Source organism: Myodes glareolus, chromosome 21 (genome assembly GCF_982192425.1).
Source record: "Myodes glareolus chromosome 21, mMyoGla1.1, whole genome shotgun sequence".
NCBI lineage: Eukaryota > Metazoa > Chordata > Mammalia > Rodentia > Cricetidae > Myodes > Myodes glareolus.
The window spans coordinates 53956374-53979163 of record NC_142046.1 but is presented as its reverse complement, the minus strand read 5'-3'; the positions used below and the strand labels follow the sequence as shown (position 1 = coordinate 53979163).

The 22790-nt window shown below is 40.2% G+C and overlaps 1 protein-coding gene across 2 annotated transcripts in view; it reads left to right on the top strand.

Annotated features, from left to right (window-relative positions):
* Positions 1–22326, top strand: part of Ola1 (Obg like ATPase 1) — a 123316-nt gene extending 100990 nt beyond the window's left edge. For both annotated transcript variants that reach the window (XM_048425758.3, XM_085680948.2), the window contains exons 8-11: positions 15732–15872; positions 16556–16652; positions 18637–18759; positions 21803–22326. In XM_048425758.3, coding sequence (XP_048281715.1) covers positions 15732–15872; positions 16556–16652; positions 18637–18759; positions 21803–21904 — 463 coding nt within the window. In that variant the 3' untranslated portion in view covers positions 21905–22326. The remainder of the gene's footprint in view (positions 1–15731; positions 15873–16555; positions 16653–18636; positions 18760–21802) is intronic.
* Positions 22327–22790: the final 464 nt, after the last annotated feature.

Genomic DNA, 22790 nt, shown 5'->3' with positions numbered 1-22790 from the left:
GTGCCTTACTCCTCCCTCTGAACGAAGTATCACCACATTTAAATATCAAGTTCGTTCATTTAAAACAATTAATGGATTTAGAGAGATGCTCTGCAACTAGCTAAGAACATTGGCTGCTCTTCTAGAGAACCCAGCCCCTCTGCTGACCTTCATAGCACCAGGCATGCGTGTGGTGCACAGACATGCAGGCACAACACCAATACACATAAAACAGAGTTGTAGAGAAAAAATTAACTTATTTTATTTACAAATTCTTTTTTAAAATAATATCTTCAGTAAAACCAGACTGGCTCCTTGTTGATTGCTAGGTCCAGCTGTAAGGTAAACTAAAAGCTGGTGGCTAGGATTATTCTGTGTATTCAAGTGTTTCTTCTCACGTCACAGTTTTCACTCCATGCCAGTTGGTACTCTACATAACACCAAATGGAGGAGGCAGACATTCCTGTTAGAGATTGAATCATCTCAGGAGCAGGTGAATGTTGTGTGGCGGGTTGCATGCCATTGATGAGGAGAAGACTAGAGAGTGGCTTGGTTGTTGGTTTGTTTTAGGATGCCTTATTCCCCATCGAGCGTGGCTTCAGTTAACTTCTTTAAAGCTAATTATACTTTAACAAGAGGGATTTTGTGCCCCTTCAGAGTGCAGAAGTCTGAGTGAGAGCCACCACTCACTTTTTGGTGTTGCTTGTTTCTCACCTCCAGAGATACAGAGACTGGTGACCGTCAGCCTTGCTTTATGAAATGCTCAGGAATGGCCTTGTAGGTAGAGGACATGGATAAGTGGAGTCATAAGGTGAACTCTGTTAGACTAGGGACATCCTCAAGCAGCTGACTTATGAATGACTTCAGAAGGACACTCATTTGTCTTTCCCTTGGACATTCTTTACTTTATTCCTGGCCCTATGAAACTCTTTTATTATTTTTATTTACTTTATTATTATTGCTGCTTTACTTATTTTAACCTCAGTGTTGTAACTATGTAATTGAAAAGATCACTAAGTGTTTGTCCCCTTAGCTCCCTCTTTTCTGTGCCTCAAGTGTCTCATTTCCCCCATGCTAAACTTACCATGCTCTTTCGCAGTTTTTTTTCTTCCTTTCTCTCCCTCCCTCCTTCCCTCCCTCCCTCTTCTTTTCTCTTTCTTTTTTAGCTACTCCCTACATTTCTTTCCCAAAGTTGTATTCCCCAAGATCTGGCATAATTCCATTTACTATGAATAATTTTTCAATGTGTATTTCTGCAGTTAGTGTACCTGACGTTTTCTCCCATTCAACAGCCACCTTCCTTTTTTACAGATTAATTAGGCAAGATCTCTTAGAAATTTAGACTTGGTTTTAAAACATTTCCCACTCTGGTTTTGTTTTGTTTTGTTTTGAGTCAGGGTTTCTCTGTGTATCCTTGGCTGTCCTGGAACTCCCTCTGTAGACCAGACTGACCTATGTATGGAATTTTTGTTTATACTGTAGAGATGTGTCTCTGCCTAAGGTACCTTGTGATTGGCTTAATAAAGAACTGAATGGCCAATAGCTCGACAGGAGAGAATAGGGGAGACTTCCAGGGAGAGAGAGGAAGAGGAGGAGGAATAGAGGTGCTCGGATTCACCAGTAAACTTGGAGCAAAAAAGTCTGACAAGAAAGCTTGCTATAAACCTGGAACTCAGAGACCCACCTGCCTCTGCGTCCTGAGCGCTAGAATTAGAGCTGTGCCCTCAGTCTCTGGCTTCTGTTATTGGGGAAATCTCACAGTGTTTTGGCCCTCACTGAAACTGGGATTTGAACGACTCTTCTGTTTAGAGCGCTTTATCGCAAATGTGGCCTGCAGAAGCAGGTGTGATTTTTGTTAGAGGGGATTAAAGTGGTGCTCAGAAAGCTCGTGTGGTGTCCCAGGATCGCATAGTGGCTGTGCTTTTAGTTGGCATTTGCCTTACTCCAGATCTGTGGGGTTCTTACTGGAGTGGACAGTTTTCGTGGAAAGTTCAACTGAATCAGAATGTGGAGCTGGTTTAATTTGTTTGTTTGTTTTCTGTCTTTTTTTAATCGTTAGATTAGTTCTAGCTTTCTTTCAGGGTTTTAAGTGAGGCTTTTTTTAAATCTTCCTATCTGTACATATGTTTAGACATGTATAATGAATATACACAAAATTGTCCCCCTTTTTTTTCTATTTTTAGTTTTTCAATACAGGGTTTTTCTGTGTAGCTTTGGAGCCTGTCCTGGAACCTCCCTTTTAAGATTTTTGTTTTGTTTTGTTTTTTGGTGTGTGTGTGTATTTGTTCTGTGAGTTTTTTGTTTGTTTGTGGTGTTCTCAGTGTATTGTGGTGTTCTCAGAGCAGTTTGATCACACTGAAGAGCATTAACCATGCCCATTAACAAACAGCCCTCCTTGTCTTTTCCACCAATCCCTGCAGCCACTCGTCTACTCTCTGCCTATTTGAATTTACCTAGTAAGCCTATTTTGTGTTATTTGAATCATGCATTATACAGATTATTTTTTAGCATAATGTCTCAGTCAGTATTCATCTATCTGTATTGTTGTATGCCTTAAAATAATTTATTTCTCACCTTTTTGACTAAATAATACTGTTTTGCACTGATATGCCACTTACTATTTTGTGTGCTTTTATCTGTAACCTTCTAAATGTGGTATGGTGTCTCATGACAGTTTTGTGTTCCTCTAATAACTAGCATTGATCATCTTTTTATATGCTTATTGTTTGTATATACCCTTGGAGAACTATCTATTCAGTCTTTTGCTTGTATTTGTTTAGGTTCTGTCTTTCTATTGTTGAATTATAACAATAAAAGTTCTTTTATATTCCTAGCACCATGCTTATTTGAATGAGAAGGTGGGGTGATTAATCCAAGGCAGCAGAGCTTGCAATAGTTTTGTCCTGTATACGATCATGCCATAGTTGGAAGCTCTCTTGTAGCTAAGTCTTTCAGTCTCAGTGTTTAAATATGGCTTCATAACTCAAGACAACTGTCTTTAGGTAATATTTAAAATTAGAGTATAAAATTGCAAACAACATCCAGATTCAGTATTGACTCTCAGATTACACCCCAGAGGACAAAGTTTTATGAATTCTTACTTCTATAGATAATTTAAAGCCCTGAATTTCACATGTTGTGCATGAGCTGTTCTGAGGAATACTGCTCTTAGGTGTCAGGATGTGCTCGTCTTGGTAACCGTGGTCGTGGAGAAAGCCTCGAGTGAATGTGTGCTGTGGACATGTGCCCTGTGTGCCATAGACAGGTGTACAGCCATTTCAAGGACCATAGCCTCAGACCCATGGAGAATGGCAGAGCATCACATATAAGCAGAGGAGGAAGAGGTACCTGTGCAGGGTAACTGCACTTTTTGCCATAGTAGTGCCCATTAAAAGTCATGGTTCAATCAAATAGGAAGTTGTACGTTGTTGTTAGAGGCTGCCTGTGGGTTTCTGGCTGCTCGGCCCCGAAATAATCACACAGAAATTATATTCTTTAAATCACTGCTTGGCCCATTATCTCTAGCTTCTTATTGGCTAACTCTTACGTATAAATTTAACCCATCTCCATTAATCTGTGTATCTCCACATGGCAGTGGCTTACTGGGTAAATTTCCAGCATCTGTCTCTGGTAGGACTACCTGGCTTCTCCTGACTCTGCCTCCTTTCTCCCAGCATTCAGTTTAGTTTTCCCTGCCTACCTCTGTTCCCTGCACAGGCCCAAGACAGTTTCTTTATTAACCGATGGTATTCACAGCATACAGAGGGGACTCCCACATCAGGACATCTCTGCCGCAGGTCTTCTCACTGCTGCTCTTCTTTGGTTCATTTTTTGTCTCTGCAGCTCGGTTAGTATCTAAAGCATGGTCAGCAGTTTTCCAGCTGTCCTTCCTGCTTCATCAGCCTGGGCATTTCTCCTAAACTTACTAGCCAAAGGCCATTCTCCTTAAGACTAAAGCAGCTACAGTTGAGCGTACTTCTAGAAGATTTTCTCTGTAAGAGTGTTGTTGGGATTCCTGGTACATACACAGGAGTTCATAGAATGAGCAGCTGCCTTGTTGGTAGCATTGTTGCCATTACCTTAAAAGGTAGTGGAAGATGATTGTAACATGAGGGGGCCGCCTTGTTGGGGTATCTGTCCCGCTCAGTACCCCACAGTTGGCAAGCCCCAAAGAAAAATCACACACAGAGTCTACATTAGGTTATAAACCGATTGGCTCATTAGGTCAGGCTTCTTGTTAACTCTTATAACTTATATTAACCCATTATTCTCATCTATGTTAGCCATAATGGCTCAGTACCTTTTCCAGCGGGGGCAGCTTACATGTTGCTTCTTCAGTGATCTGCGCAGGAGTGGCTGAGGGCTTCCTGTGTCCCAGAATACTCCCAGTCTCTTTACTCCACTTCTACTTCCTGTCTGGCTTTCCCGCCTATACTGCCTGCCTGGCCAATCAGCGTTTTATTAAAATATGATTGACAGAATACAGACAATTCTCCCGCACCAGATGATCAAAAAAAGAAAGATTTGATTTCTGAATCTCTTACTTAAAGGTTCAGTGTGGAGAAACTGGCTGTTTCAGGAAGCTGACAACACATGTAACCATTTGGTCCTGGTCTCTTCATAAAATGACCCTAAGATTCTGTTTTTGTTGATAAAGCAAACAGCAGTTAGTTCCACGTCCCCCCTTCTGTTGTGACTTTCACTCACCTTTCCAGCTGAGCAGTGAGCCTGTCTTCAGTGCTCAGTTCCATTGCTTCTGGCTATTTTCTAGACCTTAGTTTTGCAGAAGACAGGTCAATAGAATCTGTCAGAATTACATAGCCTTCTGAATATTCTTTTAGCTGCTCATATCTGTTCATGTGCGTGTGTGTGCGTGTGTGTGTGTGTGTGTGTATGCAGTTGAATGTACCAGTGCATTTACTGTGGAAGTCAGAAGAAGATTTGTCCTGCTCTGCTGCTCTCCTGCCTATTCCCTTGAGACAGAGTCTCTCATTGAACCTGGAGTTCCTGGTTTTTGGCTTGACTGGCTGGCCAGCAAGCCCCTGTGTACACACCACCACCCACAGGGCTGATGTTACAAGTGCACACACAGAGCTTTTTACCTGGGTTCTAGGGATCCAGCCAAACTTAGGTCCCCATGCTTGAACAGAATACTTTTCTTATCAAATCATCTCCTAGCTCTTAAAAAAAAATAAGTAAAAAAAAAGTTGAGTTTAATTCCTTTCTATTCATTGGTCCACCCAACATTCCTGAACATCTGCTTCTGCTGGGCACTTCTCTAGGTGGTGTTGAAGATAACTGATCAAATATTCAAAAATTCCCTGACTCCAATAACTGGACAAATGGATCCAACAGTAAGAATAAATTATTGCAACTAAGAGTAAATTATCAAGGGCACAATAAAAGGATTGTTAAGAGAAATAAGTCAAGGTTTGGGAGTAGAGAGTGACAGAAAAAGGAAGGGAGACTATTTAAAAAGATGCTGGGAAGTGCACTTAAGCAGAAATGAGAATGAAGTGCTTGGAGATTTCACTGCTGGTGCCCTTGTATGCAGGGCGCATGCCTGGCATGACAGTTTTCCGTCTGAAGAAGGACTTTTAGAATGGTTAAAAACAACAGAGTTCTGTCTTCAAATGAACTCTTACTCAGGAGTCCAACGTAAGTCACGACTCTGGTTGGAGAGCAAGAGCAGGACATCCCAGACCTCGGGGTCCCTTCTGCCGTTGCTGTCCCTTCCTTTCTCTAGCACCATGGAAACCCTCAGGAAACTAGAATAGGTTATAGTTGCTAAAAGAGACCGTTTTGTAGATGACTAAACTAAGATGGTAAATAGCCAGCAGAGCTGTTTAGAAGTTAACTAGCCCTTCATCGAAATGTTTTAGATTTCAGAGTTTTACTGATTTGTTATGTTTGTACAAACTGATTAAATACCCCTAACTGAAAATCTGAAGTGCTTGTCATTCTGAAATCTTCTACACATCATGCAACTCAAAAAGTTTGGATCGACTAGGGATGCTGAGCCTGAATTACCCATGAAGAGTATTTGAGCATCCACTGTGGTGGTTTGAAAGAAAATGGCCCCCACTGGCTCTTAGAGGGTGACACTAATAGGAGGTGTAGCCTTGCTGCAGTGAGTGTGTTGTTGGTGGAGGAAGTGTGTTACTGCCTTTGAGGTTTCAGATACTCAAGCCAGGTCCAGTGTCTTCTGCTGCCTAAAGACCCAGATATAGAACTCTCAACTACCTCTCCAGCACCATGCTTCCCACCATGAGGTTAATGGACTACATCTCTGAACTGTAAGCCAGGCCCAGTTCATTTTCTTCCTTTATAAGAATAGCCAGGGTCATGGTGTCTCTTCACAGCAATAGAAACCCTAGCTAAGACAGAAGTTGCTACCAGAGACTGGGGTATTACAGTAATAGGCTGGGCCGTGTTTTTGTGTGGAGGAATTTGTATTTTGAATTAAAACCGCAGTTGAATGCTTTAAGTGGGGCTTAATGGGCCATCCTATTAGCTACAAGGAAGACAGTGGTACTGAGTGTGATTTGACCTGTGAGGGCCTGGCTCGGGAGATTTCAGAGGAGAACATTAGTCTGAGGCCTGGAGACCATTCTTCTGGTATTTTGATGAATGTGGCTGCTTTCTACCCTTGTCCAAAAAAGTATGCTGAAGGCTGAATGGAAGAGTTTTGGATAAACAGCTTTGACGGAGGAAATCTCCAGACAGCCTGGTGTTGGTTGTGTTGCTTGCTCATTAGTGGCCACTCTTATGCAGATCTACAATGAAAGGGAGCAAGCTGAGCAAGGGAAAGCACAAAATATATACAATTTGAGGAGAAAGGGAGCACCAGGAAGTAAAATAGAGCTAAATCCTGTGTTCAAGGAGAGAAACACATTAAAGAAAATTGTGATGTTAGATGGAATAAAGAGAGTGGTAACTTTAAAAGCTTAGAGCCTGGTATTGTGCATGTCTTCTATCCCAGCACTGCAGAGGCAGAGGCAAGTGGATCTCTGAGTTTGAGGCCAGCCTGATCTACAGATGAAGTTTCAGGACAGCCAAGCTTAGGCAGTGAAGGACAGCATGGAGAACAGAAAGCTGGTGAAGATGGACTTAACGAGAGGGCCATGTTCCAGCCCCAGTGAGCATCAAAGCTTGGCAGCTTCCACCACATAGTTCTGGTTTAAGAGTCATGGATAGAAGAAAGGGGTTATGGAATCTCCCACCATGACTAGTTGGGAGTTTTTCCAGGGCTGAAACCGCTATGGACTATGGGGACTTGTAAGCCAGCCCCAGTGAAATGATTTCCTTTATCAGAGTTGACATGGTCACAGTGTCCTTCACAGGAATAGAACACTGACTAAGACACACTGTGTGCCAGGTACTGGGCTTAGCAATGCTCTCTAGGGATGACAAGAAGCAAAGACACAGTCTTGATCTTAAGTATTTTTCTACCTGGCCTGATGTTGCAGGTCTGTGATCTCAGCTACTCAGGAGGCTGAGCCAGGACAATCCTAAGTTCAGAAACTGCCTGGCAAAGTAACAAGACCAGGTCTGAGAGAGAGAGAGAAAGAGAGAAGAAGAAGAGGAAGGAGGAAGGTAGGAAGGAAGGGAACCATGAATATAACTTGGTGGCAAAGTCTGTGTTTATTTAGTGTGGATGAGACCCTACGTTTGACCCCTACTATGGGGCGGGGACATCTAAAGCCAAGTATGGTGGCATACACTTGTTATCCCAGCACTTAGTGGGGAGAAGGATTACAAGTTTGATGCCAGCCTAGACTACATAGCAAGACCCTGACCCCCTCCAATCGTTTTTCTATAGTTGGGGGAGAGAGAGACAAGAAAAGGGACAAAATAAGCTGTTTATAATATAGGTAGAATGTTGTGCTAGTTCTTACCCTGTGGAAGTTCTTTAAAAATATATATATATCCTAAAGAACACATTGGCGTTACTCTGGTTAAAGGAGGGTGATTCGCTAGGAAGCTGCAGTAGCCAGGTGCTGCCAGGCACTTTAGCAGGGATGGGTGGTCCTGACACAGGAGTACCAAGGGAGTCTGTGTCCTGAGGCTTGAGTCAAAGTCCCCATGTTATCATCTAGATCAAGTACGTTTCTTAGCCTTCCCCTTCACGTGATGGCTACTTGTGTACCAGTGGTGAGGTGCAAGCCATGGCCTCAGAGCCTCATCAACACTTTGAAACCTTGTCCTGAAGCTTCCTGGGAGGCCGTTCCAGGCCGTTCTCTGTGTGTCTGTTGGAAGTCAGCTCTGATTGACTCGAGCTGATTGGAATTTACCCTGATATTTTATTTCTGTTTGCTTGTTAACTGCAAGGAACTTTTTAAAATTACATGTAGGTGTCTAAGTCTACATATGGGTATGTGTAGGTACATGCAGCTGTCCTTGGAAGCCAGTGCTTTAGATCCCCTGGGGCTGGTGTGGTGGTTGTGAGATGCTGGAAGCCAGACTCCAGTCCTGGAAGAGCAGCAAGCCTCTTGCCCACTGAACCATCTCTCCAGTCCAAAGAACTCTTTTTCTTCTTCTTCTTTTTTTTTTAAACATAGTCTCTTTGTTAAGCAAAGAAGCTATTTTCAGACATTGATTACAAGGCCTTCACAGATTAGTTACATGTGTTCCCATGTGTATTCCAATTTTTCTGCTTTGTTTTTATGGTTGCCTACTCATCCTAAAATCTTTCATTTATTTGGATTTTTGATCACTTTCTAGTTGTTAGTAGAACTTTTAAAAGTTCTTTTTTCAAAGGGCTTTTTATCCTTGAAAAAGGAATCAAAGTGGATTTTTATTTGCTGCAAAATTAACACTCATTTTTCTTGAGGTTGTTGATTTTCATAAGCACTCACACACCATTGGGTGACAGCAGTGAACTGAACGTTAAGATGCTGGCTCTTCATAGGGAACACTTTGTAGCACTGTTCCTTTCATTTCACCAAAGTCCTTTGCTGAAATCGCTAATAGAATATGCACCCAAAAGTTAATGTACTACAGATGCTTCAACAGGTATTGAGGCTCACAGGGGACAAAAGCCATAATTGTGTCTTAACAGAGTAGACTGCTAACCATAATTATATGTCTGAATTAGGTCATCATTTTACTGTGCATCTGAAACAGTCTTGATATGGCATGGGATTCAGACAGAACATCTTCTTAGACTTGTTGACATTCTAGTGACCTTCTCTGTTTCTGGTTTTGAGTCCAGGCAACATATTGACAGGAATTCAGCTGTCGCTCCTGTGCTGTATGGTGGACTGGGTTGCATGTTGATGCTGCCTTGCCTGTTGCTCTACAGAATCATACATTACAGCAAATGCTCTTATTTTCACAGTCCTCAGGGTTAGTGCCACTAAAATGTAGTATATGCATGAATGACCTGGGATCTCATTAAAAACTTAGATTTTGCCTTCACAACATGGCGCTGCAGTGACGGAGCTGAGCTGACTTACCACAGCTAACACTGTTCTGTTACAGCCCTATGAAGTCAGGCAATTACACCAAAACCTGAGATCTCTTCCTGGGATGACATGAGGCTCTCTTTCAGAATATTTGAGTTATAGACACTGTAGACTTCTACACACGAGTCAAAACTGGGCCTTGGTATTTCTTCTTTCTTCCACTCTGTCTTTTTGTTTTGTTTTTTTTGAGACAGGGTTTCTCTGTGTAGCCTTGGCTGTCCTGGAGCTGGCTCTGTAGACCAGGTTGGTGTCAAACTCACAGAGCTCTGCCTGCCTCTGCCTCCCCCGTGCGAGGATTAAAGGCGTGTGCCACCTTCAGCCAGACCCTATCTTTTTTAAATTACAAATTTCCTTTTGTTGTTGTTTTTGTTGTTTGATTTTTGTTTTTTCAATAATAGGGATCAAACCCAAGGAGTCATGCATGTTAGGCAAGCATTCTACCACTAAGCTACATCTTTTTGTTTTAAGACAGAGATTCGCTTTGTTGCCCAGGTTGGCCCTACACTAACCAGCCCTCCTGCCTTAGCCTCCTGAGTAGCTGGGATGGCAGACCTATATCTGTCCAGACGCAATTATCTAGCTTCTGTGCAGAGACTAATTACCAATAAAGTTGTATTAATTTTACTTTAAGGTAGAAAATTTGGAAAAGTTGATGTCTACATTTCCAGAGCTAACTCAATGTTATAAATACATGATATAATTCAAGTTTATTATATGTTGCTATAGTGCAAATCTGATTGTAGGTCCCAGTAGTACCTACAATGTTGTCATTTGTTTACAAAATAATCTTTAAGAAAAAAATTACCTTTCATTAATTGCCCTTATCTTCTGGTTTAGAGCACTAGTAACGCAGCCTGAGTCTGCAGTGGTCCTGTCAGGGAAAGAGGACTGTCTTGTCTGGAAGGCTCTGGGGACTGTGAGGTGTGTACTGGAGGAACGCTGCAGGGAAGAACGGCACGGCCTTGGTACCAGACATGCCAGAGCTAGCTCACCAAAGGCCAGGCGAACTGCCTGATGGCGGCTCAGTCACTGCAGTCTCCTGTTGTCAATTGCCACTTTTTCTGACTGCTGGCCTTTGACCCTCACTACAGTTGTTCTCAGTCAGAAGCTGTCACTGCACGGACACAGACCCAAAACCGTAGGAGGCAGGAGCGAGAGTCTAATAGTGCCATGTGTCACATTTTTTTGAAAAGTAAATGAACATTGATATTGTAAAGGATAGTAGCAAATCTGGAAAAGTTCTGTTGAGCAAGGATGTCATGATTGGCAGTGTGATTTGGCCTAGTGCTGGACTGGTCTCTTCAGTAGTTCAGAACATACAGTCTGAATCTGAATGGGCTAGAGGAGTTGAAAAGTTACAGGGACGTGAGGTCTAGAAAAGAAGACAAAATCCTTATTAAAATATGCTAGAGAAGACTGGCTCAGGCCTTTTTTAAGTTGCAAGAATTTGGCTTTTATGGAAAATATCAAATAGCATTATTGAGATTGTCCTGTTCCTTTTGTTAAGGAAAATATTGTTTGTGAATCCTCAGTTTGGATATGTAAAAATATATAATATATACTATTATATATATAGCTTGACACTTGTCCTGCACCCAGACATTGCCCATAACCAAGTACAGAAATACTAAACTTAAAAATGAGAAAGTGGAGGGCTAGAGAGATAGCTATGGTTAGAGCACTTACTGCTCTTGCAGAGGACCTGGGTTTAGTTCCCAGCACCCACATGGCGGCTCACAGCCGTCTGTAACTCCACTTTCAGAGGATCTGACATCCTCTTCTTAACCTCCACAGGTACCAGTTACACACATGGTTTGCATGCATGCATGCATACGTACATACATCAGGCAAAATACTCATATACCTAATAAAATGAAATAAATAAAACTTAAAAAAAAAAAAGGCCTCAACGCCTGGGACTTCCAAGGGATCTTTTCCTAAAAGAATCAAAAGTATACTGTAGATGCATCTGTACTGGCTGGTTTGGGGTGTCAACTTGACACAGGCTAGAATCACCAGAGGAAGGAGCCTCAGCTGAGGAAATGCCATGAGATCCGGTTGTAAGGCATTTATGATCAATGGGGGAGGGCCCAGCCCATGATAGGTGATGCCATCCCTGGACTGCTGGTCCTGGGTTCTATAAGCAGGTAGTCTGAGCAAACCATGGAACGCGAGACAGTGAACAGCTCTCTTCGATGGCCTCTGCATCATCTGCTGCCTCCAGGATTCTGCTCTGTTTGAGTTTCTGACCTGATTTCCTTCAGTGACGAACAGCAATGCTGAAGTGTAAGCCTAATAAATCCTTTCCTCCCCAACTTGTTTTTTGGTCATGGTGTTTCATCACAGCAATAGTGACCCTAACTAAGACAGCATCTCATCCAAGGACGCCCAGATTCCCTTAGAACTTGAGTGCTAGGTATAAAATAGAAAGCAGTTTGGAAAGAATTTTTATGTTGAAAGGGATAAATAATTTATTAAATTATTGTAATAGTATCCCTCCCCCAAAAATAAAGCAGATAATATAGCTCAATGTTGGAATCCCTCCCTAACTGCACAAAAGTGCTAGGTGCAGTGCCCAGCACCACCAACTGTCAAAAAAATAAGACTATTATCTCTCTTGGGAAAAAGTACAATGTAAAGCAGTGGTTCTCACCCTTCCTAATGCTGTGACCCTTTAATACAGTCCCTCATGTTGTGGTGACCCCCACTGGAATTACTTTTGTTGCTGCATCATAACTATAATTTTGCTACTGTTATGAATCATAATGTAAATATCTAATATGTAGGACATCTGATGGGGATCTGTGTGAAAGGTCATTCGACCCCAGAACTGAGAACTGTTGATATGAAATAACACAGGGGTGGGGGGATCAGATTTTGGAATCTGGACTTTCTACGTGGAAATAAGGTGAAATTGTAAGACAGGAGGTAAATTTGAGATATTTTTAGAGATTTAATGTGAAATTTTATTTTGCTAAAATTCTGACAGGCTGTAACCTGCTGATGTAGCTCAAGGCCTCCCCTTTCTAGGCTCAGAACCGTCTACTCCTTTGTCCAGTTACTTTGTCCAGGTAATTGCTGCCCGGGGCACAGTACAGGTGACTGCAGTGCTTCCCGTGGTCACTTAGGACTTTGAGGAAATCAAACTGTTCAGGCTCCTCTCAGGGAGGCGCGTTCCTTCGCAGTAATCTTTCCGTGTAACTATGACCTGAGTGCCCCCCAGCCTTTCCAGTCGAGCCCTGCCAGTCTGCAGGCCCTGCTCCTGCTTGCTCCTCCCCACCCGTCACGTCATTTGACGTTCTGTGATAGTCTCATGTCCCTGTTTGGTCACTGGCAATTGATGGCTTTCTTGAGACATTTATTGTGTAGGCACTCTGGCGGTGTGCTTAGAAGTATATTTGAGTAGTGACAACTGAGCTCAACTTTGAATTTTCTGTGTCCATCGGGTGTCAATAGCACACATTTTCCAAATAGCTGGCTATAGTTTGGGGCATGGATTGTATGTAGCAAGAGAATAGACATTTCTTTCTGCAGAAGGTCCCTATGGGGATCAAACTTGTGATCTTAGCCTCATTATCACACTTTTAGAACCATCAAGCCTAATAGATGTATCATATGTATTCCCCTCTGTAATCTTGAATTGAGCTTAATGTTTTAATTACCCAAGGCTTAGTTCAAATACACAATTAAAAACCATGTCGGACTGTTTCACTTTTGTTTGATAGTGAAAGTCACAAAAGTAAAGCAGCAAAGAGCCCGTCACTTTTCATCTTCTCCGCTGTCTGTGACAGTGGAGTCAGAGTGGAGCTGCCGGGAAAAGAGCTGAACTCACTTTGCGGTGAGTGTGACGGTACCTTTTCTCCAGCGAGGCTGTCGCGGGTCTGGTGTCAGTCACTTTGGAGACCTTTAGACCTCAGTGCTCATTTACTGCTGAAGTGCGCCCGCTCTGCTTCTGCATTATGAAGATCATCTGTCAACACTTTGAGATCGGCCCCTTTGTTATTAAGCGTCTGATGCTCTACACTGTCAGGTTTTTTTGCCAATTATAGTTAAGGTACAATGGTGTATTCACCAGATCAAAGTCTTCCATTGGCGGTGGAGAAATGATTTGTAAGTCTTTATTCATCTGAATTGTACAATAGAACACCTGAGGAATGCAAATAATCCCTCAGGGCTCTGCAGGAAAGGCTGCGAGGTGACACGGCGGAACTATTGTTATTCTGAATCCATGTTTTAGCCAAAGTAATTATTTCTCCTCTTGTTTCCTAACAGTTTTAGCTTTATTGGTTATGTTGACCGTACTCAAGAGACGGATATGTGATATTTTCCATTATCCTTGCACATGGGTTTGCTCTGTTTCCCTTTCAGCAAAGCTGTATTTGGTGCTTTTTTAAAGGACATATTTCATTCTCACATGTATAATAAAAGTCTCTTACTAAGCCATTAATGATAACATTTTAATGTAGAGATTTGAATAGTTCATCTATAAAGTAATGTCAAATGCCATAATATGCAAAATACCTATTTAAGTCCCCTTTTTGCTTTGTTATGTCCTTCATAATTTTCCATAAGAAAATATCAAGTTTTAATTATAATTTGAGGCCATATACTTCATTCCAAAATAAATCTTAGGTTAGTATGCTTTTTAGGATGTAAAGAAAAAAAATACAAATATTATGAAGATCAAAATTCACTACTAACATATTAAGTATGTAACTACCTGTGTGTGATAAACATATGCAAGCCCTGTATGAATTTTCATTCCTTTTTCTATCCTGAATCCTGTGCAGCTGGCCATATTCCTTTCCTTTTCATTTCTTTCTTTTTTTTCTGTTCTGTTCTTTTCTTTTTAAGACAGGGTTTCTCTGTGTAGCCCTGGCTGTCCTGGAACTCACTGTGTAGACCAGTAGAACTCGGAGATCTGCCTGCCTCTACTTCCTGAATGCTGGCATTAAATGTGTGCCCCTCCATCGCTCGGCTATAGTCTTAACTTTCTAATAGCTATTTGAATTCTAATGAATTTGGTCTTTGGTTCTTCCTTTCCTTCACCTTTAAAAACGCCTTGTATGTTGATTATTTAACATATTTCTCCCACAGTCTTTTGCCATGATGCCTATTAAACTTTAGTTTTTAGCACTGAAAACCTGAGTGCAATCCCTGAGCCTGTGTGGTGGGAGGAGCGAGCTGACTCCTACAAGTTGTACTTTGACTTCCACGGCATGCGGGCCAAGTCTGTGTGCACAAATAAAAAATAGATGCTGATAGAATGACCCCAGTTAGTTATGTTACTTTTCCAAATCTGTAAGCAGATTGGGTAAAACCCCCTAGACTCAAAGGAGAATATGCTGTGATTATCCGAAAATGACGAAGATACTGCCTGTTAGTATGTGTGTTATTTTCCTAGATTTTACAGTATCATGCATACTGTTATCATTTCCATTTCCACAGATGAGGAGACAGGCTTAGAAACAGGCACTTACCCAAGAATAAGAAACTATGAGAACCTTTAAATTATATTTGTTAAATTTGTTTTACTTAAGTTCTAACTACTGCTTTTCAGAGTTGCTCACTTCAGGGAGAAAGGCTCAATAGTGCTTCTCCAGGCAACCACTACCATGTTTCCTCCTGGACTTGGCTTTCTGTAACGTTTTTCTATTTATGATCCTGCCAAAGTTTGGATTTATAAGAATAGCATGTGGGGATACATTTTTAAATTGGCTACATGTAAATCTGTATTTTGCATTTTTGTTATTGTTGTTACTAATGTTAGCAGAAACCTCCCTGGAAACCAGTGGCAGCTGTTGGTTCTGTCTATTAGGAAGGAACTGACCCGGTCAATAGATGTCTGGATGGGACAGACGGGTTTCCAGAGATGCTTCACAATCAGTTGGCATTTTCTGGTGTGTTTGTGTATAAGCAACTTTGAGTTCTCTTTCCTAAAATTTACTTTATAAAGGACATTAAACATTATAAAATAGTCTTATTCAGAAGTACAGCTATTAATGCTGAACAAATTCAGTTTAACTTTAAAAAGTTGATAGTATTTGTGATAGAGTTTCTATAGATAATGTGCTAAAGTAAAACTAAATTACAATAGAAAATTCCCGCATTTACCTGAAGAAATTGCTGCCTGCTAATGCCTTGACCTTGGAAAGCTATACACAAAAAGATGGCATCATAAAACCGTGCAGTTCTTATGAATATGTATGTGCTACTTGATAATAATGAATGTGGTACAGTCATGCATGCACTACAAGATAATGTTGTGCCCTCTTTTGTCTACAGGTTGATAAAAATTAAAGACTGGGTGGACAAGTCTGACCCAGGTGCCTTGGTCATTCCTTTCAGCGGGGCCTTGGAACTCAAGTTGCAAGAATTGAGTGCCGAGGAGAGACAGAAGTATCTGGAAGCGAACATGACACAAAGGTTAATTAGCATTCATTTTCCCTACACTTTATTATCAACTATTTCCTTGCAGTAATTTAATTGCTTGCGCTGATAGAATAATAAATGACAGAGTAATTACCATTATAAAGAGGGAATCTTCTCCTTTCTTTACCATGAGACAGAGTGAAAAGATTTATTTTAAATTAAGTTTTTAACTGTCATCTGTCATCTCCGTACAGTGTTTTAATTATAACATAGGTATTAGTTCTGTATATTTTTGAGGAGGGATGATCGCCAAAACTCTTTCGTCATGTTCAGTGGGGGGAGGGGAAAGGGTGAATCACTTGCCATAATTTTTTATTGAGTAACAATAATATATTGTTAGAAGATTGGGTTTCAATCAAATAATTTTGCTTTCATAGCTCAAGTTCTGGAAATAATTAATATTGGATGAAAATAGTTGTAGGCTGGGAAGATGTAATTTTTCATTCTTAATAGTAAATAGTTAAAATGCTTCAGGTTTATGCAATTAAAACCAATTTTGAAGGGGTGTTTTAAGAAATAGCCCAGCTATCTGACCTCTGTAAGTGTGTTATGAAAGATGAATGGTCATTTACTAATATCTTTACCATTTGCAGCTTGAGATGAATGATTTTAGTCCTAGATGGGTCCCTGGCAGAGTCAACTTAAATGTTGAGTGAATTTGTTTCATTTTATTTCAGCGCTCTGCCAAAGATCATCAAGGCTGGGTTTGCAGCACTGCAGCTGGAATACTTTTTCACTGCAGGCCCGGACGAAGTGCGTGCGTGGACCATCAGGGTAAGATTCATACTTATTCATCAGCTATATCCAGTTCCACACTATTGAATTCAGATTAATATCACTGACTTTGAAGTTTGTCATGGTGGCGGTTAGCTAGTCATTACAGATGAGGTTTTTGTCCCGGGTAACTTTAATTATTTGTGAGCTGCTGAACAGTGAAAGTGGAGCGGCATTGATTGAGGCAGGTAACAATTGATTCTGCCTGTTACATAGTCTGAATTTCTTCATCCTGGAGGATCTGTCTACCCTCCTCCTGTGGTCAGAGATAAGACGCACCCGCATTGTGCTTGCTTAATCTGTGTGACTGGGTTTGTCTGCGGTGAAATTGATGTTGCTTTTCATTTTGTATTCGCCAAGTTTGTTTGGGTTTCGGGTGGGTCTTTCCTCCTTTGCTTTGCTCGGATTACATTCCAGCAATAAAAGCAATGTGACATCATTATGCTCTTCATAGATACACAGTTAGGCTCAAAAAGCTAAACTCAATGTGTAATAATTCATTCCTTTTTATTGAATTCATAGAAGTGATGTTTATTTTCACTGTTACATTTTCAACTTCAAGAATGTGATACATATTTTAAATATTAGTATATACTGAAAATGACTAAAAAGAATGACTAATTTTTTCCCAGAGGACAATAGACTGAAATATAATGATTTGCTTCTGAATGTAAATATATTGTAATATAGTAGTTCCTATTGAAAACTATTTTGAAATGTATGTAGTCATAAATTGCATGTTACAGAACATAAACAGGTCGGAACTTGTGATTCCGTGTTAGTCCGTGGTTCAGAATACATGCTTGTGGTGCTCGGTGCTTGGTGCTGTCCTGACTTCTGTCACATTTAATTTAGTATACATAAAAATATGGATTTGGTCAAGCACAGTGGTAGATAAGACTCTGAATCTGAGATTTACTCTCCTTTAAGAAGAAAAATGTCTGATTGGCTTCTAACCGAGGTCCTTATATATAAATTTTAAAAATAATGTCAAAGCAAATCCAAGTTTGTAAACAAATTGCCAGTGTTTTTTGTTACTGTGTATTTAAAATGGGTATTTTAAAGCCTTCTAACTTCAGGCTGAAGTATGTGAAGCAGGAGAGAATATTCCCTGGGTTTGAAATGTGGAAGCTAGCTGGTTTGTCTTAAGACTGATTGTTAATGCCCATGATTTAATGTGCTAAGACGCTCAGTCAGGTAAGCATCAGCGAATAGCGACATTAACCCAATACATCTTTTATTATAAAAACTGTGCTGTCTGGTGTCAGGCTCCTTAGCACTTTAACATGCTTTATTAAGCAGCTGTAGGTCACCATTATTTCTCAGATTTCTTTCTGTGGTTGTGTGTGTCTGGAATGCGTGTTCTTGTAATTTAACATATAGGGTAATTACAAACGTTCCTCTTCCCATCTCGACTTGAATTTCCTTCATGATGGTCAGAGGCAGGGTGCGTTATGCAAAATGTTCAAAAATATTACTCTTGACATTATTTGATTATGTCAAAATTATTTGCTGACCATCGCTTATCTGATTCACTAGAAATGCCTTTCAATGGCCCTTTATATATTGACTTTTATATGTTCCTTAGATGAGCTGAAATTTTGAAGGCTTTTTATCTTTTTTAAACCTTTTATAATTCAACTTGAAAGTTACTTAAAAAATCTTTATTTTTTCCACTGTGAGGAATAGAAAATCGAAATGAAACCCACACCCGTGAATCTAAATCAATAAAAGCGTAGATGACTGTTAGGAAAACAAAGCTGTGCTTGTGGCTGTGACACCTGCTGCTCGGCCTGTGCTCGGCCTGTGCTCGGCCTGTGCTCGGCCTGTGCTCGGCCTGTGCTGCAGTGCCCACTGAGGAGCAGACACCCAACTGGCATAACACTGAAGTTTGAGTTGAGCTACTACAGATCAAAGAAAAGAAACTCGATGCTTGTAACCAGTCATCTTAACTGCAATTCTCTTTCTCTGGTCTTTCCCAAAGAAAGGAACGAAGGCTCCTCAGGCTGCAGGAAAGATTCACACAGATTTTGAAAAGGGCTTCATTATGGCTGAAGTAATGAAGTACGAGGACTTTAAGGAGGAGGGGTCTGAGAATGCAGTCAAGGTAACTAGTGACTTCTTCTTACTTGCAGATGTCATAATTTTAGCTCTCCTGTGACTATCCCGTGATAGATGTAAACTGTCTGCTGTAGCCTGCTAGCGTCACATGTCCACTCATGAGGAGCTGGCCGTGTCCATGCTCTCGGGTCAGTCGTAGATGGCGATAGGGAGGGGTTTGGGGCTTGGGGGTTTTTGTTGTTGTTGTTTATTTGCTTTTCTCTAACTGAAAGTAAAAATAAACATTTAAGTAATATTAATAAAAAAATTGTTCATTGGTAGCTAATGAAAAAGTTGTAATAATTCTTTTGAGTATATTAACTAAAAATAAACCCCTATTAAGTCAGGGAAACAGACGATGGTGCCTAGTCAGATAAACTTGCTGGCTGAAACTTCATGGGTTTCTTTCTTCTTTGGAAATTTGATTTGCTTTTTCAACACTAGAGGGCAGGTCCAAAATTGTGCTTTATTTTAGCTAATAACTATAATTTGATTTACAGATAAGCAGTGTTTAAAATGGGTTTTAATATAAGTTCTATTGCAAATTCATTTTTCTAGCCTGTTTGCCTCTACACAGAGAAACATTAATATCCAGTAAGTGCATGGTTCACCTAGCTGCCGTTGACCTTGCAGGAAGCTGCTTTACTTTCATTTGAAGACTGTCATAGAAAATGTTACACGATTTAAGCAGTACTCATGTTGACCGCTTCATAATCTGAAAGGAATGTCTATTTCAAGTTTGGCTTATTCTTACCAGTATTACTGCAGGGCTTTGATGGGACTGTTGGGACCTTAGAAGCAGGAAAGGAAAAATCTTCATATAATTGGCTCAGTATTGAGAGCCGTTTTGATTTACCAAAAAAGAGTAAGTTACAGTTTATAACTAAACAAAGCCATTAATTTCATTAGTGTCATGAGTATTGATATAGAGAAGTATGCAGTTATTGATGGTGAATTTTGTTAGAAATGTTAGTTAAACTTGGAAGAATATCTGATTTTTTTTGTCAACATGTTATATCACATTAGCATATATTTCTTTTCATATAAAAGATTAAAATGAGGATATTTTCTTTCTAGAATTCAAGATGAAAGCTTTATTTTCATATTTACATGTACTAAGTCAATTTTTACCAATTTTTAGTAGTAGATCTTTGGTAAATAAACTTAGATGACATGAATTGCAACTCCTTTAACAATTCAGAAACTATAATACACAATACACAATGATGTTTCCTGCTTACAATAACATATAAGACTGAGTGCTTTCTATTATAAATTAGGAGAAGTTGGCTTCTGACGTTTCCACCTAAAATATCCCTAAATAGCTCGCGGGTTTTTAACTTCCAAAACTAACACTTAAAATTTTGAGCTCTGACTTATTGAAGGATTATGAGCTGCTTTCTACTCCTTATTCAACAGTGTTTACTTGTACATGACAAGAAGTTTGAGTTTGAGGACTGTGTGTGTGTGTGTGTGTGTGTGTGTGTGTGTGTGTTTCTACCACCGGCGCAGCATAGCTAATTGAGTGCAGTGCTGTGAACTGTATCCTGAAAAGCTGTGAGGGCTTTGTAGTCTAGGGGATGTCACACTATTAGCAATCATATCTGCTCAGGCAAAGCTGCCTTCTACAGATGGCTGCTTTCAAGTGCAAATGAACTGCCCCGACGCGTCTTGTTTAATACACACTCAAGATTCACAGATGGGCGTTGATTCTTTCTCAACCAGTGTTTCTGATAGCAGTGGAAATGGATTAAATGGTCTCTAGAGAATTTAAAGAAACACTGTCACTATTAATAGTAAACTTGAGTCTAACAAAGTGTATAAACTTACACTAATATGTCTTGTCAATGTGTGTTTCATTTAACTGGTCTGGATAGTTTAATAACAGTAGGTCTAGGATTCTAGAAATGAGTAGCATATGGCTTTCAGTACATCACATCTCTACAAAAATCTTTTGACTATTTACTTAGTTATACCTTTTAGGATAATAGAGTGCATTGTCTTTTTAAAGATAAGCTTCGTGTTAATAGCCTATTTATTACCAGAAGGCAAAATCCTTTGCATAGTACACTACCAAAACTATGCTCATGAGGGCTTTTCAGTCTGGTTTGTTGATTTTGACCCTCATGTATGATCTTTGCTAGTGTTTTTACTACTGATTAATATAATTTCATGTGACTTTGAACTTTCAGTATTGTTAGAAGAAGTACGTTGGACAAAGTTTTCATGTTCTTAAGAAATTCTAACAGAAGGAAAAACACTTTTGAGAAGTCTTTTTGAAAAGATCCTCAGGTCCCCATTGTGTAGTTGCTGCCGGAGTCACAGGAGACTGCTGACTGTGAGGGTGAGGTGTGGGTGCTCAGGAGCCTGAAGTGTGCTGGGCCATGGGGTGAGCTGCTCTGTCTGTGCAGTTACTGAGAGCCTGTCCGGATCTGCACACCAGCAGGTGAAATCAGTCACTTTGTGGACTGATTCACAAGTGGTAAAGATCTGTCTGCAGTTCCAACCTGTTAGAGTCTGCTTGTCCCTGAGTGGATGCCCGAAGTAATGTCAGAATGCACAGAGCTTTGTCACGATTAAACTGGGCTACTGGAAATTCAGAAATATGTGCCACAGCTGTGCACTACTCTTCTTAGAGCAGACTGTCTTTAAGATGTCACCAGGGTCACCAAAGACTTCTTTAAGCAAGCAAAGCACTTATAGCTTTTCCTGCCTCGTCTGATCAGTTTTCTTCGAGTGACTTGGTGAGTGTTTGCAGACACATCAGAAATGCGCCATAAACAGCATATCAGGAAACGGAATGATAGCGGTATAATTGCACTCGTGAATCAGCAGCTCGTAAGAATGCATTATGTACACACGTGTGGAAGCGTAGTCCTGCCTCAGTTTTGCTTTTCTTTGCTTTAGAACTTGTGTTAAGAATTTACCATACTTCTCTTTTTCATCATGTTTTTTCAACATGACCCAGGGAGCATTTCTTTGCGTTGGGTTTTTCCTGTGTATTTGGCTGTCGGTGATAAGCTATTTCCTCTTGTTTTTTCTGTTTGCAGGCTGCTGGAAAATACAGACAACAAGGCAGAAATTATATTGTTGAAGATGGAGATATTATCTTCTTCAAATTTAATACACCTCAGCAACCAAAAAAGAAATAAATTTTAGTTATTGCTCAGATAAACATACAACTTCTAAAATGCATATATTGGGCTTGGAGATTTTGTTTTTTACATTAAAGTTTCTGAAATCTGAAGAGACAAAGTTAGGAGTGGGAATCTTCTACAAACAAATTATTTTTATTTGTTTTTAAATTACAAAATACTGTGTACCTTCAATGAAATGCGAATTGCTAAACGTGAACAGCTTTGCTTTTCACGTGATTAAGACCCTACTTCAAATTGTAGAAGCTTTTCAAGAACCATATTACTCTCATGATACTTCATTAATCTCCATCATGTATGCCAAGCCTGACACATTTGACAGTGAAGACAATGTGGCTTGCTCCTTTTTGAATCTACAGATAATGCATGTTTTACAGTACTCCAGATGTCTACACTCAATAAAACATTTGACAAAACCAGCCTTGGTGTGTTTGGGGATGTCTGTATTGACTGCCTGTGGTGTGCTGAATGCGATATGGCACCTGCTGGCTGCTGATTACAGAATTTTAAGGCACGTGTGTGACACAGAAACTGGCAGTGTGGGGCAGCTGCAATTGTATCTTAAAAGTGAGTCTTTCATGGGAATTAGAAGAATAATATGCCAGCGATTGCCTCAGAAAAAAGTTAATTAATTTGTAGATGGACATTTATTGAAAGATGATAGCACTGCTGTTTCAAAGTCATAACCTAGGTGACTCTGACCAGAAAGAAGATAATTTTGTTTCAAGCATTAGTGAATTTTGTTTGCTGTTATTGTTCTAACCAAATGGAAGGCATCTTTATTTTTGCTTTTCTTTAAAATCATTAAATGTTGAAAACTGACCATTTCATTTCTGAGGGCTTGCACTTGTATTTCAGTTCAGATACATACGCTGGTTTAACA